Source organism: Haliotis asinina, chromosome 4 (genome assembly GCF_037392515.1).
Source record: "Haliotis asinina isolate JCU_RB_2024 chromosome 4, JCU_Hal_asi_v2, whole genome shotgun sequence".
Lineage (NCBI taxonomy): Eukaryota > Metazoa > Mollusca > Gastropoda > Lepetellida > Haliotidae > Haliotis > Haliotis asinina.
Window position 1 is genome coordinate 74,069,969 of NC_090283.1, and position 27,742 is coordinate 74,097,710.

A 27,742-nucleotide genomic window follows, 5' to 3' on the forward strand; every position below is an offset into this window, starting at 1 on the left:
GCGGAAATATTTCGTGAGAATAACAGTCATCATAGTCGTTACTGCTATCCACCAGGTGGTGTTGAAGTCAGTACCTCGTGTGGCCACCTAAGCTGCTACCACTGCCCGACACCTCCTGGGTGCAGATCGAATCAGTCGTTGGATGTTGTGTTGTGGAATCCTTCTCCATTCCTCCTGCAGCATGTGGAACAACTGTTGAAGATTCTGTGGTGGATTACGACGTCGACGTACCCGTCTGGGGATCTGGAGGGCCAGGGGTGGGTATTGATGTTGTTATTGGCCAGGTAGTCCATGGTGGCACGTGTTGTGTGGGGCCTGGCGTTGCCGTGTTGGAAGAGCTGCCGTTCACGATCAACAAGGTGAAGGATGTGCGGATGGAGAATCTGGTCGATGTATCGATTAGCCATCAGATTGCCTTGGACAAGCACAAATTCTGATCTTCGGGTGAATGAGATTTCACCCCACACCATAACACTCCTACCACCGAATCTGTCCACCTGTCTGATGCAGTTAAAAGCAAAACGTTCATGACGTCGTCTGTAGAAACGGTCCCTACCATCACGTCGCCTAAGGAGATCACGGGATTGATCGCTAAACTACATGCGCCTCCAGTTTGCCAGGTTCCATGACAGCACCATGTTGCATCATCTCACTCGTCGACGTCGATGTAGTCGTGTCAAGGAGGGGGCAACTTTTGGACGTTTGACACGTATTCCTACTTCTCGGAGACGGTTCCTGATTGTCTGATCGGACACTCTTCGGGCTCCAAACTGTTCTTGTGCTGTGCTCCGGGCGGTAGGATGGCGATCACCAAGCGGGATGCCCTTATGTACCGATCTTGGACAGGTGTGGTAAGTCTAGGTCATCCTGATCTTGGACAGTCATTTAACGACTTTGTTTGACGAAATCGATCCCACAATCGAGTTATTGTCCTGGGATGAACGTTCAAGATCCTTGCCACCTCACTCTTTAATTCGCCAGCTTGCAATCGTCCAATTGCGTGATTTCGATCGGCACCATTAAGACGTCCCATTTTCGTGTACAACACTTGCAAAGATCGTGGATGAAATTGTGAGATTTATTTGGGTCTTTTATAGTCACATGGTGTACTCATGCTTTGCACGTGAGAAAAAATCATTGTGCCTGATATTCGTGCTGCATCATAACAATCCTGATAGATAAAACCGTTCAAAATCATTTTTGGTTGCTTTTGGTCAAGCATGATCTTCTAAAACATTCCAGAAACAATGTGCAATCCCCAAAACGTTTGGTTTAGGTTTGGTTTTTGGTTTTTGGTTTTGTTTTTATAATAATAATATTTTTTTCTTATTATTTATCATTTTTATTTTTATATATTTTTGTTTGTTTGTTTGTTTGTTTGTTTTGTTTTAAGTGTGCCTATCCAACTAACCAACCATAAAATACGAGTATAACCTTATACCTCTCAGCCCCAAGGTATATTTCCATACCAACCAGCCCCGATATATATCTTCATTCAGAGCAACCCCATGGCATATCTTCATATCATCCAACCCCATGGTATCTTCATATCAACCAGCCCTATAGCATACCTTCATACCTTTTCAACTATATGGTAAATCAACCCGTCTTTATACCATCAGTTTCATCAGTCCTGTGCTATGCGTACCTAAATCACGGATAGATTCCCTTTACTCGGGCTATAGTTAAATCAATTATTGTTACAGCTTTAAGTAACTCAATTATAGCTGGAGTAATCTAGGCAATGTCGCTGTTTCTATGCTGGAAGTGATGGAATTATGCGTGTCTCCAGTGGGATTGTGACCTGCCTTATCAGCACCAAAGACTGACACATCTTGTCTTCAGCCATGGCAACCGGAAATATTGTTCATGGATAAAAACAATTAAATCTCTATTAACATCAACACAACTGAGTCCATTGTTTCGTGTTTTTTCGTGTGAACTCATGCTTCCCTGAAAGACATGCATAACCTGAGTTTTCACCTGATGTGTTTTTACGAGACTCTTCATATACTACAAGCAATGACCTAAAAACTCAACACTGTTTTTTACCACTTGGACGCTGTAAACTTGTTCTTGCTTTACAATTATTGGTAAAATGTCAAATGTTTTGACAAGATGTTTTCGCCCCGAAAAGTGAATAAAATCATCCGTGAATAAACTGAGCACAAACTGCATTAGATATGTACGTTACCAAACATACATTAATGATCACGTGATTGAACTTACAGGAACTGAAATTATCTCATGCTGGACAGATAGTGTCGGCGATGTTGACGTCAAAGCATTCTTAACCACACACCACTTCATCCCCCGCCCCCTGTTCGTAAACCCCATCCCTCCGTCTGTGCAGATGGATCAAGTCGTCAAGCTTTCACTGTCTTAGAGAAGCACTCGGAGTCTTTGAACCAACACTCTACTTCGATTTCAGCTCGTGCTGTTATACCACGGACATATAGATCGCGAGTTCAATAAAATCCTTCTACCTTGCTGTTCAGAGTAAATAGGACACACGTGGTTCTAAACAAGTCAGATAACTTATTAGGTGTTGCGTATACACGTCGTGCGACATCGAAGGCCTTTCTATGCTGTTTGGTCGGCCTGGCGCTCTGCCAGATAAGCGAACTCGTCCGAGCAATTACACTGAATATGATGTGAAGGAAAACCACAGTAATTGAAACCTGAAGGAAGCCAAACCGACAACTGCGACCCTAGGGGCTTGTCGGTTTTAATTAATGTTACTTAATGACATGCGTTATCTCCGAATTGTGGCCCAAGCCTGGTGGTAACTATTTGGAAAGAATCTTTAGGGAGCACTATGGTTAAGGGAGGGCAAAGGTGATCTGATCATGACCTTTGTGGCTTCTGTTAGAGGCTAAAAGTAAATTCTTAAGGTCTTTAAGCCAGTTAAAATGCAGATGTCGGCGTTACCGGTGTCGTGGTTCAGCTGTTGAAGTCAGACGCAGGATGGATAGCAGTAACTACCTCATCCATCCAGACAGCATTGACTGAGACGGTGACATGGACGAGTCGGGGCGTTGACGAATTTACAGGAGACGTTGTATTTACAGCGTACATACAGGATCGCATTAAGCCTTTGATATGAGCTGATTTACTCAATATATGATTTCCCGTTCGTTGTTGTGCGGTCAGTGAATTCTTGAGGTGTTCTCAGGAAATGTATGGTCGTGGGTGGAATGAAGGACGTTCGTTGTTGAAGTCGGTGATGAGCCAACCTCACTCTCTCATTCTTGTACTCAAAGCGATTGGTCGTCTGCTGAAGGCGGTGATGATCTTACTCCTCCCTCTTACTCTAATGTTCAAGGAGCTCGGTCGTCTTTTGAAGACGGTGATGATCTTACTCCTCTCTCTTATTCTAATGTTCAAGGAGCTCGGTCGTCTGCTGAAGGCTGTGATGATCTTACTCCTCCCCCTCATTCTAATGTTCAAGGAGCTCGGTCGTCTGTTGAAGACGGTGATGATCTTACTCCTCCCTCTTACTCTAATGTTCAAGGAGCTCGGTCGTCTGCTGAAGGCGGTGATGATCTTACTCCTACCTCTTATTCTAATGTTCAAGGAGCTCGGTCGTCTGCTGAAGGCTGTGATGATCTTACTCCTCCCCCTCATTCTAATGTTCAAGGAGCTCGGTCGTCTGCTGAAGGCGGTGATGATCTTACTCCTACCTCTTATTCTAATGTTCAAGGAGCTCGGTCGTCTGCTGAAGGCTGTGATGATCTTACTCCTCACTCTTATTCTAATGTTCAAGGAGCTCGGTCGTCTGCTGAAGGCTGTGATGATCTTACTCCTCCCCCTCATTCTAATGTTCAAAGAGGCCGGTCGTCTGCTGAAAGCTGTGATGATCTTACTCCTACCTCTTATTCTAATGTTCAAGGAGCTCGGTCGTCTGTTGAAGACGGTGATGATCTTACTCCTCTCTCTTATTCTAATGTTCAAGGAGCTCGGTCGTCTGCTGAAAGCTGTGATGATCTTACTCCTACCTCTTATTCTAATGTTCAAGGAGCTCGGTCGTCTGCTGAAGGCTGTGATGATCTTACTCCTCTCTCTTATTCTAATGTTCAAGGAGCTCGGTCGTCTGCTGAAAGCTGTGATGATCTTACTCCTACCTCTTATTCTAATGTTCAAGGAGCTCGGTCGTCTGCTGAAGGCTGTGATGATCTTACTCCTCCCCCTCATTCTAATGTTCAAAGAGGCCGGTCGTCTGCTGAAAGCTGTGATGATCTTACTCCTACCTCTTATTCAAATGTTCAAGGAGCTCGGTCGTCTGTTGAAGACGGTGATGATCTTACTCCTCTCTCTTATTCTAATGTTCAAGGAGCTCGGTCGTCTGCTGAAGGCTGTGATGATCTTACTCCTCTCTCTTATTCTAATGTTCAAGGAGCTCGGTCGTCTGCTGAAGGCTGTGATGATCTTACTCCTCTCTCTCATTCTAATGTTCAAGGAGCTCGGTCGTCTGCTGAAGGCTGTGATGATCTTACTCCTCCCCCTCATTCTAATGTTCAAAGAGGCCGGTCGTCTGCTGAAGGCGGTGATGATCTTACCCCTACCTCTTATTCTAATGTTCAAGGAGCTCGGTCGTCTGTTGAAGACGGTGATGATCTTACTCCTCTCTCTTATTCTAATGTTCAAGGAGCTCGGTCGTCTGTTGAAGGCTCTGTTCAACCGACCTTTTCATCACATTTCATCGTTCAAGGAAGGTCGGTCGTCTGTTGAAGACGGTGGTGAACAAACCTCACCCTCTCATTCTTGAACTTCAATCTCTGTTGTTTCTTGAATATGCGGCGTAAAACCATACACACTCACTCCCATACACACTCCTTAACTGATAATATACGTATCTCACAGCGGGAACTTTAACAACAAAGTATATTACATAGATAATCGAAAACTGAGAACACACGATACGCGTGCTCCGACAACTCTTGTCCAATTGACAAAAATCTGACATTTACAACAAGATTGTATCCAGCGTTTCAGTGAATTAGGGACAGTGGGTAATGTTTCTTGCATATTTGCAGACGTTTTCAACAGGGTTTGCTTAGAGTGGTAACGAAGCTGATATATATGAGATGTGCTGAATTCCACACATAGTAACCAGTATCTTAGTGAATCATGGGCAATGGGGAACATGACTTGTATATATGAGGGTATTCTCAGCAGTATTCGCGGAAACGGTGTCTGAGGCGACAATATATCAGACATTTTTTTTTATTTAAATTCTCATTCTTAAAAGACTGCGCCGATGTATATATAAAAATGTGAAATCGAAGATAATAATAACTCAGAAAATTTACACAGTAAAGATCAAACATTGTTGTATGATTCTTCAGACGTATACGAAATTTATTACTCGGCCGTTGAAGTATGCTGCAGTGTAATATTTTTTACGGCAATATTACACTATTGCGGTACCGCTTGACGTATGACGTCAAAATGGTCCAAAGTTGTGACGTCACAATGCTAATGTCGCTGTCGCAATTTTACTAGACCTTGCTTGACTCGCGGACAGCCGCTTTCGCCCGTCTGATGCCAAATCACTGACTCGTTTAATAAAAATGGTATTATATATACACGGAAGGTCGTTAAGTACCCTCAGGATATTCACGAAAATCAAACATTATTGTATAATTTTTCCTATGTTTGATACAAAATACGAAAATCATTTTTATATGATTCCTCCAATGTGTAAGCAAATGGACACGAAAATCAAACATCACAAAGTTCAAAGTGGCTCAGAGGTAAGATGTATTGGATTAATGGGTGTGACCAGCTTTATATTCATCATGAAGTCCAGCTCGACTGTCGTGTGGTTTACATGACCGCTTCGGGATACTTTACTTTCGTTTGTGTTTAATTTGCAGGTTACCGTATTTCCTCTAATACGGGGAAAGGGCACTTTTGAAAGAAGAGCTAAGTCTCTGCTGTTATTTTCCCTCTTTACAACCTGATGCCATTTTGTTTAAACACAATCGTCATACTGTGGCAAATACAAAGGAATAAGATCAAAGCCTCTTATGATGTCCATCAGCCTAGCGGTTTAACAGACAGTGTTTCCAGCGCTGATGTTGACTCAAATCGCCCCCTGCTGCTAGTGGTGACCGATGTAATGCACTATCTATGTCAAGACTTGTCAGTATTCGAATCTGTTATTGCTACAAGATAATTGTCACCCAATCCGATAACATCACCAGCAAAGCCATACCAACCGAACGACGAGCTGAAGAGCCTAGGAGTTGGGTTGCGTCGCCCTTCACCATAACTTACTTGTAATTTACAGAGGCGGGACATTGGCAGGTCTCTTCCGTTTTGTCGCTACGAGCTCGTATGTTGTCATAGTAACTGTGTTGTTGACGTCATAAAGCGCATCGCTCGTGACAGGAATTATAACCCGTGCATTATATTGTGATCTTTCCGCGTTTGGTCAACCAACTGGCACCGAGGCGGATCATAATTCTCCATTTACAGTATATGACGGTTATTCGTGGCATTGCATTCTCGACAAGGCCAGGTCATCTAACATAATGTTGTGGAACGCCATGATGTCGAGAAAGAGTTTTTTTTAGTGATAAACTGTTATGGGTTTCCATACGGTCAAAACTATACATCAGTTGAAATAAACAGTAACGCTACTCTATAATTGCTCAGTAATAGTCCAAGATTACGTGGGGTCGGGGATGGATCGGTCAGTGTAGCGTCAGGTTGTCTGTGCATGGTGTTAACCGCGATAAGTTGGAACCATGATATCGTTGATGTGTGAAAGCACCAGGTGCTTTCAGCAACGCTCTGTGATATCATTCACATATATCATTCATATATACGATAGCTGCATTGAGTATGTTATGGGGATTGCTGCCGCTGATATCACTCACATATATCATTCATATATACGATAGCTGCATTCAGTATGTATTTTATGGTGACCCGAGAAGGTCCGGGGTAGAATATGCCTTCAGCAACCCATGCTTGCCATAAAAGGGGAATCTGCTTGTCTTAAGAGGCGACTAACGGGATCGGATGGTCATGCTTGCTGACCAGGGCCTAGATTTTCGAAGTTGTCTTAGCGCTAAGATAGTCGGAAGTAAATGTTAATGCATGGCACTTACGACTATCTTAGTGCTAAGAGAGCTTCGAAAATCTAGGCCTTGGTTGACACGTCATCGGTTCCTAATTACGCAGATCGGTGCTCATGCTGTTGATCACTGGATTGTCTGATCCAGACTCGATTATTTACAGAGCGCAGCTGGAATATTGCTGAGTGCGAAGAACTCAACTCACTGACTGATTATATGGATGGCTGCCGCTGGCCAGGCAGTTTCAACGCATTGTCACGTTGTGGTACTGCGGGACCCTGTGACGTCAAGATACCCCATGCCTTCCTCTTCCTAACAGTTGCACCCCTAACTAGCATGTGCCCATCTGTAATGAAGCTTATCATTAACAGGACCTGCAGGTTAGGGCGTAGAGCAAGGAAATGTATACCGTGTTTCCCTAACAAAGAGCTCTGGGTTTTATTAAATTCAGCTTTAGACCCGCGCACTTTAGGAGAGCAGGCATTATTCCTTGGTGTCAGTGGTTAAAGCCCGTGTGCGTCCTGACTCAAAACACATGCACAGTAGGTGAAGACGATACTTCAGGTCCACACACTCATTCACTCACTCACTCCCCTGAACCATTTAGACATTCAGTCAGTCACCCAGTCATTTAGTTGCTTTTAACATTAAATGAGAAACCATTCGCCGTCTATTCTTTCAAAGTGCACTTTCTCCAAGTTCAATTCTTTACACAACGCGCTGTTGGAGAAAGGTTCATATTCTAAATAAATACCAAATCTTAATAGGATCACTGTGCGTTATAGAGGAAATACGGTACGTGACGTTTATCACTGCTGAACTTTCTTGACCCTGGAAGTGAAAGAAAGGATGAGTTGCATAAATACCCGTTTAGAAAACATATCCCAGGAACAACAATGTGTCTATTTGTGCTTGGTTCCAACATTCCTGGTGACTTCTCAAAGACCATCATGTGATATCACAGATCGCTCTCACTGATACATATTTCTAGACTTAAACCATTAACCCAATATGTCTACTTCATCTTGCGGATAAAGGGAGATGCTACACAAAATACATAACACTCTCATACCAGATGCATCTAGAATTAAACAGGTCACCTCTCCCTGCAGTTATTCTTAGTTCCCTATGTCATTCAGATGTGATCGCACTATAGATGCATAGTTTTACATAACCATCTTCAAGATTTATTCCAAAGCATACCCCTTTAAATCATAGACGCTAGCATCCCACGTCATTGCTGTGCTCGGGGCACCAGTTGGCTATAAGCGCCCACACCAACATATTACCCATGAAGCATCGCGATGACTGTATGTCATCCCGAATCACAAATTGCTCAGGCAAATCTTAGATATTAAGTCGTGTGCTTATTTGTCATTCCTTATGTGATGTAAATCCCAACTGATGAGAACTATCGATGCAACCGGTCTAGTAGCATTCCTATAAGACCCCTGTCTCCTATTCTCTATCAGAAGAGCCTTCGTGCCAGATCCCTACCTCGAAAAAGGAACCGGAAATCCCCGAATAAACACGAAGAGCGTTCGCTTATTGACAGTAGCTTCTTGATACGTCTCCCAAATCTCCTCAAATCTCGTAAAGAGCTTTTCTGGCATAGGAATATGGCTAGAATTTCAGCATGATATTCGTCGAGGGATGTTGCTGCTGAGAATATGCGAGTCAAGTGGTTTGAGAATGTTGACTTTATTGTGAGGAAATTGAATGTTCGACTACTAGATGGCAAATTCAATTCCCGTTGGAAGTGAAAGAGAAAAAACGAGATTTGGTTTGCCATATCATGTTTTGGTAGGTCTATTTTGACAGCAAGTACGTCAGCATGCTACAATAACGTAGACATGTCTATACCAAGTGAGTATTAAATGCTGATAACAACAACACGCGCACGTCATGTTTCTCAGAAACGACAGTTTAAATGTGTATGACATTTTGCTAAATGGCTGTTATTGCGAAATTTGTGTCTCAAACTTGAGCTGTGATATTTTTTGATCTGATAATGTAAAACCATATTTAGTTTTCAAGAATGAGAATATCCGTAATTACTTAAACTATATATTTTTATGAGTACAGTTTTAGACTTAATAATTGCTTCGAAATCATAAAAGGTAAGGTCGTGAAACTGTATTCCCTTTGATAAAAAATTACCCTCGCTCTATACGTTTGACGTTGTGATATGTGTTCCCTTTTTAAACATAGACAGCCCGTCTGTGTAATCCGAGTCAGTCTTATATTATTCACAAGCTTTACATCAAAATATTTTAATAAACTGAGAAACGAAGTAGCTTTTAGAACGACATTTAAAGCAGATGCACTTCTTAACATCTTCTTACTTTGTCGTTGTTGCCGTCAGATTACGTCATCTGGCGTTATATGACGGTGCATGTTCTCAAACTGACCCAAGTTCGACATATGGGAAATAAAACAAATACTCGGCTAACAGGACATACACTGTGTCCGAGTAATGACTGCGGCTTGGTCTTTCATTGGACAAGATCTGACCACTGCTATCAGTCCGGGCTGGTAGCCACAGTCAGCTGCTGTCAGGTTAAAGTGCTCGCTCGTCGCACCGAAGACCCGGGTACAATGTGTGAAGCTCATTTCCGGTGTCTCCCGTCGTGATATTACTGGAATATTACTATAAGCGGCTTAAAACTAAACTCTCTCACTCACTCATGTCAGTGTTAGTACGATAATTTCTCACTTAACGTAAAACCATAATTCATTTCACCTATTGCTTTTGTTTTCCTTGATATAAGTGAAAATGTCCATAGTGTATTTCATTTAATGCGACGATATGTGTCATCAGTCGCGATAAAACACTTAGTTACCGGTGCTGTGTCAGAAATACGTTCGATCAGTCGATACAAAATGACGCATCCAAGGACGTCACACGCCATACGCGAACTGTAGACGATGACGTCACTTCCGGAATGAAGCAGCTTTACCTATAGGGATTCTGTTGAGCATTGGAGTTGATACTTTTCTACGTACAGGTCACGGCACCAGTGCACCCCATGGGAACGCGACATACAATCACCCACAGACACGTGTACTTTTATTATAGAACGAGCTAGGATCTGGATGCACTCAAGGGACTAATGAAAGCCATGCATGATATAATAAAGTTATCATATGATAATATCCCAAATAACGTCAGAAAATATTTTTATTGTAAAAACTGTGTTGAAGACGAAGTTCATGTTTTTTATTAACTGTCCGGTTTATAGAGATGAACGTCTTTTAGACTTTTAAATACTTGCGATGGTCGATGTCAGAATTTTAATAATCTTACTGATATACAGAAAGCTACTTTATCCTGCCCAATAGCAATATCTGTTTTGTAGTTGTCATGCTATCTTAAAAAGAAGAAAATTTACATTATATAACTTTTAATTATTGTTACTGATAGTACATGTACATGCAACTTGTTTAAAGAAGTTTAGTCTCTCATAATTCCGTATGGAATAGCCCTCATGTGAATATAAGTTTATTCACCATCTAATCCCCGCTGGGACTCAACCAAAAAAGTACTAGAATTTGTACATTACTAAGAAAGTGAAATCCCAAATATGACATATGTTGCATATGTTTATTTAGTATAACAGGGGTGAGACTTTAATAAATAATCTGTCTGTCTGTCTGCAATGTCCGGGTTTCTAGAGAGTGGTCTATGTCCACGACACAAGCTCACTCACTCACTCACTTAGTCAATCAATCAATCAAACCCACCCACCCTTTCAATCACTCACTCACACACTCACTGGGTCACTCACTCACTCACACACACCCACACACTCGGCTACTCACTCACTCACTCACTCACTCGCTCACACACTCACTCGACTACCCACGCGCTCGCTCACTCACTCTCTCACCCACGCACTCACTCACTCACCATTTTCGTTATCAACCTACGACTATAACACACTTAAATGGACCAATAATCATAAGTCGCCATAACTGGTACTTTTTTCGACCACATTACGCCAAGGCCAAATTCAGTGTACAGCACTTCTGCATTGTTCATTTGTATCAGTTTGTATCACTATTTAATAGACAATGCCATTTAGGAAGAGGTCGAATGTTGCATGTGTTATATATTTGGGATTACACTTTCTCAGTCCCTAGCATGCTTGCCAGTTGGAATCCCGTTCGTTCGAACCCTCAGTCTATGAGTCAGGGACGTAATCGCCGGCATCCATTGTGTGCGGTGGCTGAGTGGGTTAGAGAACTGACTTTAATTGGCTGACATTGTTCTCAGCTTCAAACACAGTCCAGTCGAACACAAAGTCATCGATGAAATATTGCCCATCTGCTGAACTTATTTTTATGATGATCCTTTGTAGTGGCAATAATTAGGCTGTGGGCATTTCGCCGAAGGCCATATGTTAAAATGAATTCATCAGCGACCACAATCTCAGTTTAATGTTCACTGTAGTGAGAGATAAAAATGAAACATCTCGTTTGTTGCAACTTGCGTGATTATGTTTCATCTTTATAACACGTCAGTGGATGTGTGATATCATTGTATCATCAAGACTTGGGAAAGACAGTGAGGTATAATGGACATTTTATGTAGGTAGGGGAACGAGTCACGGCGGAATTCGCAGTGCGAAGTTAAGTCGCTTAGTTGTGTAAAAGAAGCCATAGGTTCGAATTCAAAATCCTTATTATATATTTTTGTGATGTTACTAAAACGTTAAACTAACTCACTCTTATTTGAGTGATATATGAACCTATTATTTACCATTCTTGAGTCCAAGAAGCTGATACTGACCTCGGTCAATGTCTATGGTTTCTCTGCGCAATATAACATGATATTACCTCAACCATGGCAATATGGGGAAAATCGATACATGTTTCAATTTGAGTTTTATTAATTACTACTGCTTCACAAATGCCTTGCTTATGCTGTCGATGATTGGCCGAGCATATTTAGCACCTCTATGCACTAGGCCAAATGATCCTCTAAAGATACAGATTTATTTTGTAAATGTAATAAATAAAATTGTTTTTTGTGGCGTGAATCTGATAGCAGACCAAGGTCAAAACATATGGATGACATGTAGGCATTGGAACTAACTGGGCACATTCTGGGCGTGTCATAGCTATATTGGAATGTGTTGTGTATATTTTATTGATGAGTATAGGATACTCGGATGCTGTTATCTATTTGATTCATCTGCTGTACATATTATATTAGAGTATTTGCCCTTAATGGGTTTACATGGAACCATTTGTTTGTATTTGTGACATCTTGAACACGCACTACGGACGGTGCAGCGTATGTTAATAGGGGAAGGCATTCATAAGAGTATTCTAAATACTTCATGGGTTTGTATTCACATTTGATAGACATGCGAATACATATGGATGTTTCGAGGTGAAGTTGTTACAAACGAAGCAAGCGAAGGTGTGCTTCCAACGCACGGAAACCATGGGGTATCAGACGAATAGGTAATATACGCATTGGTACTGTGTGTACATTTGCAATAAGATTGCTAGAGTACATGCATGTGGTACCGCTTTGGATAAATATCCTTGTTTTGAACTATGCCTCTTTTCAGCCGGCGGAGAACGGATACCCGACAGTATTTGAATGTGATGTGACTGTTAAATTTCCAGTCACTCTGTACAGAGCAGATAGTGAAATTGACTCAACTCTGAAACATGGGGTTATCATAATGGTGTAGTAGCAGCAGCAGCAGTAGGAGTAGTAGTAGTAGTAGTAGTAGCAGCAGCAGCAGCAGTAGTAGACGTTCCCACTACCCCCACCGAACTGTTGCTAGTGTAATGGCTATCCCCACTTAACCAATCAGATCGCGGCTTTCACGACATGCTCGGCAGCCCTGTATTAACCAATCGGGACACCGCACCCCTGACGTAGAACTTCTGCCTCAGAACCCAGAAAGCAATTGCAACCGCGTGTAATAGTCCCTGTATCGGTTTTCTTTGCCTCTGAATCTCACATCATAACATTGTTGCAATAGTTGCTTAATGCCCAGTAAGATTTGTCTTCAGCAACCCTAGTCTGTCTCACGGTCCCTGGACCACACTATTTTCCTTACGGCCTAGTCCTCTCTGCTCTGCTAAGGCCTTAACTGAAGCAAGTCTAGACTTCCTCAGGTTCAGGTAATTAAAATATGCCTGATACCGTTATCTGAGTCTCTGGTGTCTGTGAGGCTCCTTTTCAGTTCATATGGGTTGGTTTGTTGCTATCAAAATTGTATATTCAGAGGCTAAGAATAAGTCTATAGGAACGCGTGCTTGTTGTAAGAGGCATCTAAAGGGTCTGGTAGTCAGGTTAACAGACATTTTTGACACGTGTCATTGTATCCCAGTTGCGTATATCAATTCTCATGGATTGTCTGGTCCAGACTTAATTATTCATAGTCATTTGGAATATCGCCGAGTTCAGTGTTACACATCAAATAAACCATCTACGCCACTGACTCGCACCAGTTTACCCTTTTTTGATTTCACAAGACTGGGCCCCGTTTCACAAAGCTGTCGTAGCGCTACAAATCTACAGTTGCTACGAAAAAAAGGTACGAGGTCTTAGGCTTACGAGAGCTTTGTGAAACGGAGTCCTGGTTAAGATCTATGACCTGCCTTACTTCGGGTTTTCCTCCCTTGTCAAACCAAAACACTATGAGATAACTGGAATATTGCTTCAAATGGTGTCACATCTTACAACCCAATCACTCATTATGGTCACTAGATTGTTCAATAAAATTCATTAAAATATTTAATTATTACATTTTTATTTAGTACGCTCCTTTAATGTTTCGTGTAAAATATAATCAAACATTGAATGAAAGTAATATTATAGGATGGATTAATATAGTGATCTTACTTCTTACGCATCATTATGGCGAAGGCTCAAAATTAATCATCTGTCGCCCTTCATAAAAAAACAGAAATGTTTTGATTATTTTCATTTCTCTCTGTGATGCACATAACACTAGATGCTTGGCTTTAGCTCCACAGGCAGAAACTGCAACAATCCAAACGATAAAAAATGATGTATCGACAGTTACCAGGTCACCCTCAATGGCAGTGTGTTGCTGTGCTTCAAATTCGACAACCATTGTCTTACATTAAGCACGCTCTAACTTCATCCGTTGCCAGATCCTGTTCGTATTTTATATTCTCCCTGCCGAAAAGTCTGCAGTAATTCCCTGCAGAGATTTACTCATCACACAAATTGATTTGATTCCGAGTCCATGTTTGAAACAGTTCCCACTTTTTTGCTTCACGTGACATTTACGAACAGAAGACGCGCGTAGGCAGCAGCTCTGCCAGCTCATGGAAGCAAATTAAAGGCCGAGCGGCGGGATGCGGGGAAAGAACACTACTCATCAGCCGGTAGGTGGCCAGTCACGCCAGTTTTTCATATTTATTGCCGCGGTCTGTTTTGCGTGGGTTGATGACCCGAAGCACCACCATGGAGCCGCTCCGAGAAACATCCAATACTGTTGCATGTACACACGCAAGCTGTTTCCTTCAGTTGTACCGGAGTCTGATGACCATTGGGTTCGAATCCCAGTCCTTAGGTAATTTTTTGCAAGGTATATTTAAGTCGTCCATATTAATTTTAGGGAACGTGTATATCTCCATCTTCAATCTTCACTTTGAAGTCGTATAAAAGTTTTAAAACATCCACTCTCATGTTGTAAGATCTAGCCATTTTTAAAATCTAGGACATAACCAAAAATCGTTATAATCATTATTACGTAAATATAGTGGTGTCCTAACTCAGAGCAAATTTCATCCATATGACCTGAACTACAATAACTATCTAGCCTCGTATAGCAGAGTTATGCTCCTTGTCCATGTACGTGCGTGACCTCTCCGTCGCCGTTTGACGTCATAGGGAAAAATCAATGTCGTCCATTAAATATCATAGCAAGCCGTTTTTCATGTTCAGTGTATAATGTTATGAATAAACATACAATTCAGTTAGGATTATGCTTATGACGCTCAGATCTAAGACAGTTTATTTTGGAACACACGTAAAGATACCTATTAAACAATTGTCATACGGTGCTATTATTAGTTCTCGAACACCTCTTTTCTGTGATAAATTACAAAATGTCTCAGAGCGTTTACCAGTGTCTTTGTTTCAAACCGCCTAAGTATTTGCCATCGAGTTTACACCATCGGATAGGACATTTGACATTTCTGTGTAATGTTATAGACGCAGGTAGATCCGGTTCTGTGTGACTGCAATTCTCGGACAAGGTTCAGTTTTCAAACCTTACGAAAAAGTGCGTCGGAAAATAACCTTTTTGGCATTGTTAACAATTTACAGGTAGAACGTTGTCATCTCTTACAAAGTGCAATTTGGGGCACTTGAGTAACACCATGATATGGACACTGCTTGTGCAGGTGTTTTGATAACGGAGGCACGGGGACTTGTAACGCTGAAAACTGCCAACAAGGTATGTACTGTCACTGACGGGGTCTCAGCACTATATCTAAAAAAGCCAGGGAGCTCTCTGGCTATAAATAAAATATGGCCTATCAGATCGGCGACTCTTTTCAGAGCGTGACAGGTTAAGGCCAAGGTCGTAAATGACGAACGTGCACGATACAATCCTGTCACGATGAATAGATGTACGTAAACTCATTGTGACAGTAATGTGTACATACTTTTAATGAGATAAATCCAGTGACCATTGTTGAATTCCCCCTGAAACGCATTTGGTGTGATAACCTCGTTTTACCTCATTCCTTTGATATAATGCTAAGACCCCGTCAGTGACAGTATATGCTTTGATGGTAGTGAGGGGAGGTAACTCTGATTCTTCCATGGGTACGGTCGTGTGTCTCACAGCAAGGCGTATAGCGATCAAAACGAATGGAACTTAAGAACGATTAACAATATTTGGCCATTCCATTACGTTGTTCACAATGTTATTGTAACTTTCTATCGCACTTAGAACAATACTGACATATCGGAGTTTAGGCAGTCGGCCGTTTCTCCCATTTATAACTGAAACAAATTAGCTCGGTGTTCCAGAAACCTAGATTCACCCTGATAAGGTTAGCCAGCGCAAAGTTCTTCTCGTGGACTCCACCAACTGGGTAATCGTCTGATTATTCGGCTATCCTCCCGTCTCAACCTGACTCGACGTGTTGTAACGGAAATACGTGGAAAGTGGCGTTAAAATACACTTTAACAAGAGACAGGTTGGTATCCATTATGATCGCATTCACGTCTAACAGACGGTGAACAGTTATCTCCCTTAGCTCCCGAACGCCTTTCCACCGCCAGAAGGCCAATTCGTCGAATGAGTTTAGGACGTGTTAGTCTGATTCCTTGAGCTGAAGAAGGAAGCCATTTGATTACCAAATCAGAGGTAACTCGCAACCACAGCACTGTATCATTGTCTCGAACGCCGGAAAAACAACCGATCTTTAATTCATGTGTTCCGATAGAACACTAAAAATAATCGACAAAAACAGACACTCGTTGGCGTATGCTAAAATGGAGACTGTGAATCTGTCTGCAGTTCTACAGCAAGTGTCACATTGTCACGTACATGCCGTCTCCTTGCTAGAAGACCAGTCACCAGTATGGTCACCTAATACGCAGGTGGTATGGTTCGACTCGCAGAATGGTTGTAGTTGAAAGTCTCTGAATGGCATGGTTCCAGTTGTATATAATATAACAATCCTCATGATCAACCGTGTGATGGGGTAGTCTAGTCTTTAAAGTGTCCGCCCATCGCTCTGATGACCCGGGCGATGGGTGCAACGAACCCTATAGCGCCCCCTGCCGTGATATTACTAGGATATTGCTGAAGGCGGCGTAAAATTATTCTCACTCACTCATTTATGATCAGCCGCAAACATATTTCAGAATCTGGGAAGAGCAAATTGAAATCCGTGAGCTATATTCAAGTAGGTCATTTTATAAGGTGGTTTATAGAATACAATTGCTCATAAAAACGAAATTGCCTCATTTAGATGTTACCAAAGGGTAAGGACATGTTTAATGGCATTGCGGAAGATGAATAGTAAGGCATCTGTAGTTAAAACCTGGCCCCAGAACAGATCACGGCGCGAAGAGACAGGGCGTGATGGGTTTCGTTGGTGAGTTCACAATTTGAGCAATCGCCTCCAATCCCCACGAGTTTAATTGCGCTTCCACATCCATTGTGATCAGACAGGGGAGGTAACTACCTGTCGATGATCCGGCGATTAGCTTCATTCCTTGGCGCTGTAATTCATTATATAAGCCAGGGACAGATCGTTGCAGTGACGCAGTGTCTGGAGCTGGAACAACAGCGTGTGTGGCGAGATGAAGCTCCTGCCTGACGGACGTGTCTGGGACGCGCAATGAATGTTGGGATTATCTTTCATCCAGAATAGCTTCTTGTTTGTAAATGGTGCCATCAATTTTAGATCCACCCTTGAAAACGATTGAAAGGATCACTTATAACTCATGCTTGTCTCCCAGTCCCGAGTGAGTTAGTTGTTGTGGAGCGAATCAGACTTATAACACAGCATAAGAGCTAAGGGAGAAAAGCCAAACCCATGCTTCTGGGTATGCTGCTGACAAACCTATCACAGGTGCCTTGAGTGTCCAAGGGAGACAACTCAGCGAATGGCAACAAATTCACTCGTAGCCCTTCTCAGTATTATGTAAATATATTCGGGACATGACATAGATTTTCCAATCACAATTGTGTCAGCCACTGACTAATATTTTTAAGTTCAGTATTTATACGTTTTAGCTCTACCGTCGCCTGAGTGGTCTCATGGTAACTGCATCGACCGAGGACTCGAGGTCGAGCCCCTCACAACAACATCTTGAATGTTTTCTAGGTGTCTCTCGGTGTATTATGGCGAGAGTATAACTAAACGTAGCATAATGCCAAATTTTCCTCTCACATTATTCAGGTTTGACATCAGAAAATATACATCACCATGATATCTGACTCCGGAAGGTGGAGCTGACTGAGTAGAAGCTGATTGATGTTATTCCCCTGGCAAGTGTTATCGGGCACTACATTCCTAACTGGATGTAAAGCAATCTGTGTTCTATATTCTGTATACTATCTCATCAATTATTCCAATCGGCCTTTACAGTTTCCAAAAGACGAAAGATGTCGTGATCCATAAAACTATCGCGATTTCATCCTCATTATGAATTAATGATTTTCCTAAGTGGCCATTTACATTTGTTGGGTCGCCTGTAGCCGCCTACAGCATGTATAGCTAGTGTCTTTATAACGTCACTAACTACAGGCTACACGTTATCTACAGGCGAGCAGGAGCGACTACAGGGCAAGGTCCATAATTCGCTCACAGAGGTTGTCATAGATGCGCCTCGATTACCTCGTTTCTATTGGGCGCGGTTAACTCAGTAACACGAGTGAATGAGTGAGTTTAGTTTTACGCCGCACTCAACAATATTCCAGCTATATGGCGGCGGTCTGTAAGTAATCAAGTCAGGACCAGACCAATCAAGTGATCAACAACATGAGCATCGATCTGCGCAATAGGGAACTGATGACACGTGTCAACCAATTCAGCGAGTCTGACCACCCGATCCCGTTAGTCGCCTCCTACGACAAGCATAGTCGCCTTTTATGGTAAGCATGGGTTGTTGAAGGTCTATTCTACCCCGCATCTTCACGGGTCTCAGTAAAACGATGTGAGAAGATGAGAAAGGCAGCTATTTATCAACTGGCGTTTTGGTTAGGTGTCGACATGAACCCGTACTACATTACGTCAGCTACAGGCCGACATTAGTAAATTGGGTTACAAACATATCATAAGTATCGTCTGATTTAGGGACACCTTGGTCGAGTCGTCCAGAACTTCCCTTCTGCGTAGCAGAAGACGAGTTGCATCAATTCAGACTGTTCTCCCACGAAATACAAACGAAAACGTTAAAACAATAGCAAAAACACTCTTGAACAGAGCACTTGTAAAAATACTAGTATTTTTTCAAAGCTACTCTTGAATGGAATTTGTCAGTTTGAAACTAGTGCCACGTGTCTCTAGAAAGCTGCCTTCTTGCGTTGACGTTCCGTTATTTCATAAGTTGGTCAAATTCCGAAAAAGGTCATTCTGACATTAAATGGGATGTCATCAGTCCTTTTGTGTGGTAGTCAGCCTTGCCATCGTTAGTGCTTTAATTTGCTGTAGCGCGTTACGTCCCTTGCCCCCACCAGAAACCTGTGACTATTGGTTCAAACCAATACTATACTTCCAGATTTGCAAGCACCATTACCATGATTGTAGGTTTCAGGGAAGGTGTAAACGTCTAATACCTTCATCACTCCTTCGGGATTTCCTCCCGTTTTAAGCAGGCCCATAGCAATGTAACTGGAATGCTGTGGTAAAGTTTAACGTCGTCACTTAATAATGCTTCGCTCGTATGACGACATGCGTATATGCGGCTGCTTGTTCTAGCCCATACTTAAGATGGTTTCATAGTGTCAGGTCTCTCAGATTCCATGCCATAATTAAGTATGATTACCCCACGCAGACACATTACACTCTGAGCTGATCAGTCCGTGTACCCATTAATGACGAGCACCGGGCTAAGGCCAACAAATACCATACACTAATATCTTTTGGCATGACGAGGCTAGGGATAGAACCCGCGACCTTCCGCTTTCTAGGCGGACGGTCAAGCCACTACACCACGGATGCGGGTTGAACGCTGTCCACAGCGACTGTAAAACGGCTCATTCACTGACTCAATCACTCAGTCACTGTAACTGAAAGAGTCTCGGTAATCTGATGTCAAATTGTGTGAAGATTATTACTGTATCCTTTTGTTATATTAGCATTGTTATGTGATGTAATTTACATTGTTAATTGTTAAATATGATTTCCTATTTTAATTCACCTGAAAGTGTTTAAGAACTGTTAAAGATTAGTCTGAACCATCTGACTATTTACAATGTAAATTGGCAAATTGGAGGGAAGATTTCCGTCCCGCAACACTGTCAGGATCCGCTAACTTCAGGTTCAAATCCCACATAGATCCTTCCTCTATCCTACCATTGTCGTTGGGTTTTGCCACATGGCAAATGACAACAACCAGTCTAAACAGTCCGACAACAAACTTTTGTGGTAAAACTGTAGAAATGTTCAAATAGGGGCGACAAAACCTTTTCCATAATCATCGAAAACCTCTGCTAAAAGAAGACACCAACTTGCATATTCCAGCTGTGTCATTAACACTGGCTTGCAACTCAAGCAGCAGGTTTTAGAAGAAATATCCACAAAAGCAAGTAGCACTGTTACGTCACAGTCGTGAATAGTTCGTAAAATTAGACATTACACGTGGTTAAAAGACTTCATGTTTGTCAGTGATGCGTGAAGTTTGGCGATTGCCTCCTTTCGTCTAACATAAAACGTTCAGAGAGCTTTACTGAAGCCTTGGGCGCTTTAGGCATTAAACAACATTTATGCAAGAGACGTATGGTGCTTCTTTGAAATCCCCCATAAAGAACTTGCTCGATTGTACTTCAAAAGTTCTTCCATGGTGCGGTAGATGCTACAGTAGTGTTCAGCGTAATGGGAAAGTTCACCTTTGGAAAGTTGAAGACATCGCGTCTTGTTCCTGGGTCATGCAGACTTGTGAATGTTATCTTTTTGTCCGAATGCGCAGATCGAAATGTAGAATAGGCGCTTTATTTGATCTCGCTCTTAGTCTAGTGTAGGTTAGATCCTCTTTAACAAATTGCTTCGTTTTGAGTTTGCCAAACAAGTAGAGATTTCTGTCCATATACGTGCAGACAGCAATAGCTCTGATGCATGGTTTTGACTTCATTGGTTAATATGACTTCATATGCCTTGAATACCCATGAGTTTTTCCTGTTTTTGTTTTTTTCGTTCTGGTTTGTATTGTATTGTATTATTATCATTTTATATTTTATATATCAACCACTCTACTTTGAAACAAGGTTATGTTAAGGGAGGTAACTGAAAATGAAAATAAATGTAAAGTACTACTTTGGCGCGTTTGACCTGTGATTGTTTCTTTTGACTATATTCAAGCCATGGCTTCACACATTTTACCATTGTGGAAATCGAACCCGGGGCTTCGGCGTGCGTGTGGTTTTACGCCGCTTTTAGCAATGTCAACAAAACATCACGATGGGGACACCAGAAATGCGGTTCACACATTGTACCTATGTGTAGCAGCGAACCCGGGGGTTCGTCGTGACAAGGGAACACTTCAACCGCTTGGATACAGTACTAGAGAACCCACGTTCGTGAATACGCATTGTTCCACATAATCAAGGTTTGCTTTATTGCGACGTAAATTCTCGCGAGAAATCACGATCCTTCTGCGTGTCCAAATAAGCGATTCGAAGCATTGGACCCCAGCGTGCTTTCAATCTTTTTCATGCCCTCTTCATTCCACAGAATCTACTCGCCTTTCTCATGAGACACGCCCGCTGCACGTACTACATGACGCGTGGAGAGTAATCGATCATAAAAAAGTCGTGTATTTAACATACATCTGCCTTAGAGGTGGGCACATAAATAAAGGTCATCCTGATCTTCTCGCGGAGCTCACGCCCACTCTTGAACACCGGAAGAAGTATTCGCCTAAAGTTGACGCCATGTCCCCATGGATGACGGTTTGCACGAGGCCGTTTGGCTTGGTGTACGCGATGGCAGCGGTAGCCAGATTCTGTTCATTTGCATCAACGTAGAGTACCTAGGTCTTTAAATGGCATTTAGAACATGAGGAAGAGAGCTTAATGGGTACCAGCCGATGCGATTCCAATGAGTACAATGTGAAGCCCATGTTTGGTGTCCCCTGCCCTGATATTGCAAGAATGTTGTTAAAGCGGCATGAAACCTCACTCACTCACTCAGGTGAATGAATGTTATGAGGAAGAGAGCGTATACATGCACATGTCTTAAAATACATGTACATGTTACAAAGAAGTAAGACAGCAAAGTAGAGAGCGTCTTGTTGATGCCTGTGGAAATATGCTGTCTGGTTGTGGAAGTGGGTCAAAAGCACCCTGTGCGTAATACATGCAAATTGGTTAGGGCGCACTATAGAGCAATTGTTTCGGCCAGCTCCAGCCTTTCTAGGGGGTGCCACTAGATACAATTCTCGCGTCCTGCAACAAGACTTTGAATGGCATCTGTCAAGGACATAATGGGTTCAATCCAATTCTGTTTCCTCTCTTTCACTTCATGTATTCCACCAGTGACAACATCGTGCATTGATTTAACCTACTCCCAAAGACGGCCAATTGGTTCATCGTCTCTGTTGGCTAACATACGGGATGCGCTGAGACAGTATCTTTAATGATTTAGAGGTTTCATTTATAATTGGTTCGGCTGTTTGCGATCTTGTTTGAATAATTAAACATGGTTGTAGTTATGTACTGCAGAGAAATCACCTGTTGTGATATAAATGCCCAATTCAAGTCTGGTAGCCACAAGTGGATAAGTGAGTGAGGTGGGTTTTACACTGCTGCTAGCAACATTCCAGGATTATCACGGCGGTGGACACCAGAAAATTAATTACCTCCACACGTTGTGCCCATGAGAGGACTTGAACCCGGTCTTCGGCAGCAGCCACAGGTATTGGAGTTTACATCTTGAAGTGCCAGGTCCACGTTCTAAAATACGTAGGGCGGTGGAGTAGCCTAGTTGGTTAAAACGTTCGATCCCCGTGCAGAAGACCCGTGACTTCTTCCCCTAGGTACGAAGTGTGTAGCCCATTTCTGGTGTCCGCTACCGTGATATTGCCCAACTACTGAAAGCGGCGTAAAACATAACTCACTCACTCTAAAGTACGTTATTATTAAACATTTGTACATGAAAATGACGACTGTCTCCCCCGCTGACATTCATTCCACAATATGATTCCAGTAGCCTACCTGCCATTAGTCACTTTAGCCACATACGTTTTGGGGCAATTCATCTCAGTACATCAAGCGAAAGATTCTTCAGTGCAATGAGGTGGATCAAACCGTACCTTCGGTTCACCATGGGTGATGTATGTCGTCACTTGCACCTCTCCATGTCCACAGAGACGTGACAGTAAAGTCGGACCTTGTCCTTGAACAGTTTGCTGCTCGGAAGTCGAGGTGTATGGATTTCAGACTGTACATAACATAAGTTGACTCCTCTGAATAGAAACTCTCTTTTCTTATTGAACATAATTGTTCAAATTAGGTCCATATATAAAGTAATCAGGAGCAAGTATTCTAAGTTTAGTATTCAATATCTACTAGTATTCACTACATGCAACACTACCTTTAACTGTTGGCTTCAGCCGATTTACTACACGTTTTTATGTACGCGTATAATCAGTATACTGACTTTAGTTAAGAAAGTGCATGGACAGTTTGGGGGTTTTATGTAATTTGATCAAAAGTAAATCAGCTGGTACATAACATTTCATAACACAATAGGTTAATGAGTTTTTGTTGAAAGAGCTATTTTGTCGTTGCTTAAATGTGTTCCCACGTCCAGTTGTGCCTACACTTCATTTCTGTCCTGGGTCCGCCCTGGATTCCGTTCTTACGTGAACAATGCAGTTTGATATCGTGCCATAGCACTTAGTAAGACCGAACTCTTCCCCAATACTTCCTGTACCCGGCGTTCACTTGTACAAGCACATTACTGGGCTAATTTGGTATAGGCAAGGCACGAACAGGGTTTGATTGTTGTTTGTTAATGTGATCGCTGATCGATAGTACAAGAAGGTTACGTCAAATATATTTAATGGATTGAGTCACTCGTCGGCTTGGGCACAGAGAAAGGCGGCGGTGGGAAGGAGTGTACGATTTCAACAGGAATATTAATCTCTATATTGTTGAGATGAGACTTCGAAGGATACACAAGAGTGCGATGTCATTATTGTCTCTGTGCATGGTTCTGTGACCAATTCGTTGTTAGTTATCTATTACCGTATCAGATTTTTTATTAGCTGTTTTGTCATTAAGTGGTTGGTTTTTCTTAAGAAACCTGTGTTCGATATTGTCCGTACCATCAGTTAGTTTAAAATTTGTTGACTGTGATTGTAATGGTAAAGATTCCTTGATTCCACAAGCAAGCACAATACATGCAAATGTTAAGGGTGTACAGTATCGACGTTGTGTCCAAGATATGGTTTATATCTAATCTTGTAGCTTGTCCTGGCATATTCAATAAGATGAGTGAGTGAATTAGTGTTGTTTTACGCCGCTTTTAGCAATATTTCAGCAACATCACGGCGTGGGACACCAAAAGTGGGCTTCACACATTGTGCCCATGTGGGGATTCGAACCCGGGTCTTCGGCGTGACTAGCGAACACTACGCTACACCACTGCCCCTGTTAATGAACGTCATTGGTAAAATTGCAGAAATATTGATTAGAACGTACCTGGTTTAACCAAACAACTGGTGTCTCTCCGAGGTTTCTGCTTCTTGAGATCAAACATCTAAAATCTGGATTTCACATGAATGGTTGATTATATCAATATCTTTATTTCAGTACTTAATAAGGCCACAGGCCTATAGGACATTAGAATACAAAATATGCAATCAGACAAAGTGTATAAATAAATAGAATCATGAAAGTTCACCCTGCTGAACTGCAGACTCTCGCTTGCAATTACGTCAAATCTGTACAGGACGGCATGCTAAATGAACATAGCTAAATATTGCAGAAATTAACATTTGTGTTTGATAACAATAAATTTAATTTAGTTAAATTTGGGTATGTAAAGTAAAAGGGCTGCAGATATTCATCTCTAAGTTGGAAGTAAACAGGACAAGCAGAAAAAAATGTGTTTGTCGCACAAATATTTCTAAAGACGTGGTATTTGCGAATAAAATGTCCAAGACTTCAGTCACCATTAGGTTTTCTTGGAATAATGGTCCAGATTAGCACATTTCATTGTATTCCCGATGAGAAGCGCTGTCACGAGGGTAATATTATAGACGATAAATGTATATGTACATGTATTTACTGGAGTGTCTGTTTCAGTAACATATTTGTCTCTAGGGTCCGACCCCGGAACCTCCGCGTGACAAGGGATGACTACACGATGCAGGAAAAACGTATCAACTTTATTCAGCAAATAAGAAATATAGGATGGCCTGTGTGACGGGTGGTTCTTTGCATGGAGGTTTTCTGTTGAGCTGTTTTGTACCTCATGTTCAGTGGCGATGTGTGGTTTAGTAGCAGTGCTAGGTAACTATGTCCACTGTTGAAGGGAATCACAAGGGGGAATTCTGTTCCTTCAAGTGTTACGGGCAAACACTTCACAGCCGTTTCTGTTTCAGGTGGCAGTTGAATCTCCTATTTCACATATTCATTTTATTTTAAATATGCTTAATATTTACCCAAGAGTCGCGTTTTCAGAGATGCGAATCCGGTTTATGTGGTGTGGTTTATTTTGTGCCCTCTATTTCAGATGATATACACTCAAATATTATCAATATTTCTGTTTGTTTCATACGGTATTCACGTCCAGGTATTCACAAGTCTTTTTCGTACGTCCATGTGTCTTTCTGTGTAACTTATGCTGTTGATCATTGTATTGTTTGGTTCAGACTCGGATATTAAAAGACCGCCATATAGCTGGAATTTTGCTGAGCGCAGTGTTGAACAACAAATCAGCCAATGTTTTCTGTGTTGTATGTGCTCAAGTAATCACAGGTGAGATTTTACCATGTGATGAACGCGCTCAGGTGTTTCCAGGTACAGATTATACATCAGACTTCCCTCTATTCTAGATGGCTCTCTCTTCTTAGACGTGTTCATGTATTTACAGGTGTGTTTGTGTTTCAGGTGAGGTGGGTAAGGAGATGTACATTGTCAACCGCGGGAGATTGCACGTGGTAGCGGACAACGGGAAGACCGTGCTCGCTACTCTCAAACCAGGCAGCTACTTCGGTGAAATCAGTATATTAAACATGGGCACTGCAGGCAACAGGCGGACTGCTTCCGTGCGCTCGGTCGGGTACTCAGACCTGTTCTGTTTAGCTAAAAAGGACCTGTGGGATGTTTTAAAGGAGTATCCCGCCGCAAGGGTGAAACTTGAAGCAATTGCTGTAAAACGTTTGGAAAAATATAAAAAGGCGCCATTAGAAAAAGGTATGTACGGAATAGGTATTCTCTTTCAAATAACAATGTTTAACATTTTAGTGCAGTTTACTTTCTGTGTAATTTCACCCTTCATTGGCTGGCTGTTTTACGATTGCCTGTTTCTTGCAGCATAACTTGACGTTGTTGTTGAAAGAAAACAATACATATTGTATGTTTTCCTGTATGACTTTATGTACGATGTATTCTGCAGCCCAATATTCTTTAACTTATTAACTGCATATTAAAGGAAACTCGTTCGAATTTATTTGATAAACGGTCTTTGGATAATCTAGCCCTCCTTAACGATTGGCAAGAGGGCTTCTTAGTAATTCTTAAAGATTTGGCCCGGTCACATATAAGTTCTTCTTACAGACTTGGTCAGGTCACATTTAGGTTCTTCTTAAAAAAAAACTTGGCAAGATCACATCTAAGTCTTTTGTTACATACTTGATCAGGTCACATCTAAGTCCTCCTTAAAGACTTGCACCGGTCACATCCAAGTCCTTCTTACGGACTTGGTCAGACCACACGTCTGACTTGCTCTGTCCTTGGTCCTCTTTGAGGTCTTAGTCCAGTCACATCTTACGATCATTTAAGTGTACGACTCCGATCCCAAAATATATTCAGGGGATAAATAATGCACGTGTAACTATTTAACGAAGGAAAGGAAATAATTTTGTTTGGAAGGAATAAAACGTCGCAGCTAATCAGTTTATTCGCTTCTCATCCCGTGGTGTCACATATGGTTATATCATCAGAGTCTTTTCAATCACGACGACTAACCAGCGCGAGATCCAGGCGTCATCTCAACCATAAATATCGCTCAGTTGCATCTTTGACCTTTATGGAAGCAGACGACAGATAGCGAGAAACTGTCCCTCGTGACTTGTCATGGCGGTTGATAGCGGAGGCTGTAAGCCACGTAGTCGACTGATTTGCTTATAATAATTGCCAAAGACGCCACCTAGATCACCCCTTTCTCTCCCACCACACTACAAAAAAACAAAAAATAAAACAGTACAGCTACACTCCCATATCTCATCCGCCCCCTGCCCTTAACTAAACACCTAAAAACCTATTACCCATACCCTTTTAAACCACGTCCCTCGAATCCCGTACGCATACACCCCTCAACTCTTACACACACACCCTCCCCTAGCTCTCAAATCCTACATCCTACAACTCCCTGACGCCACACCCTCAAAACCTACGCCCTCCTCAACCTTTACACTCCACAGACCCCTGACGCCAAACCCCCACACCCCAGAACCCCTGACGCCACACTTCCATTACCCACAACCCCTGGTGCCATACACAGCAGTCCCCTGATAACACACCCTTACACCCAGCAGTCACACACCAAAACCCCTTGACGCCACACCCCACAGCTTCTTGGCGCCACACCCTTACGCTCCACAGTCTCCTGACGCTACATCTCTACACCCCTCAACACCAGGAGACCTACAACCCACACGCTCACTCCTACACCCCACAGCCCCAGGGCACCCACACCCTCAACTCCTACACCCCACACCCTCAATTCCTACACCCTAC

The 27,742-nt window shown here is 42.2% G+C and overlaps 1 protein-coding gene across 1 annotated transcript in view; it reads left to right on the plus strand.

Moving 5' to 3' along the window:
• Positions 1-27,742, plus strand: part of LOC137281872 (cyclic nucleotide-gated channel alpha-2-like) — a 150,126-nt gene that overhangs the window by 112,398 nt on the left and 9,986 nt on the right. Inside the window, exon 3 of the mRNA XM_067813547.1 lies at positions 25,892-26,197. Coding sequence (XP_067669648.1) covers positions 25,892-26,197 — 306 coding nt within the window. The remainder of the gene's footprint in view (positions 1-25,891; positions 26,198-27,742) is intronic.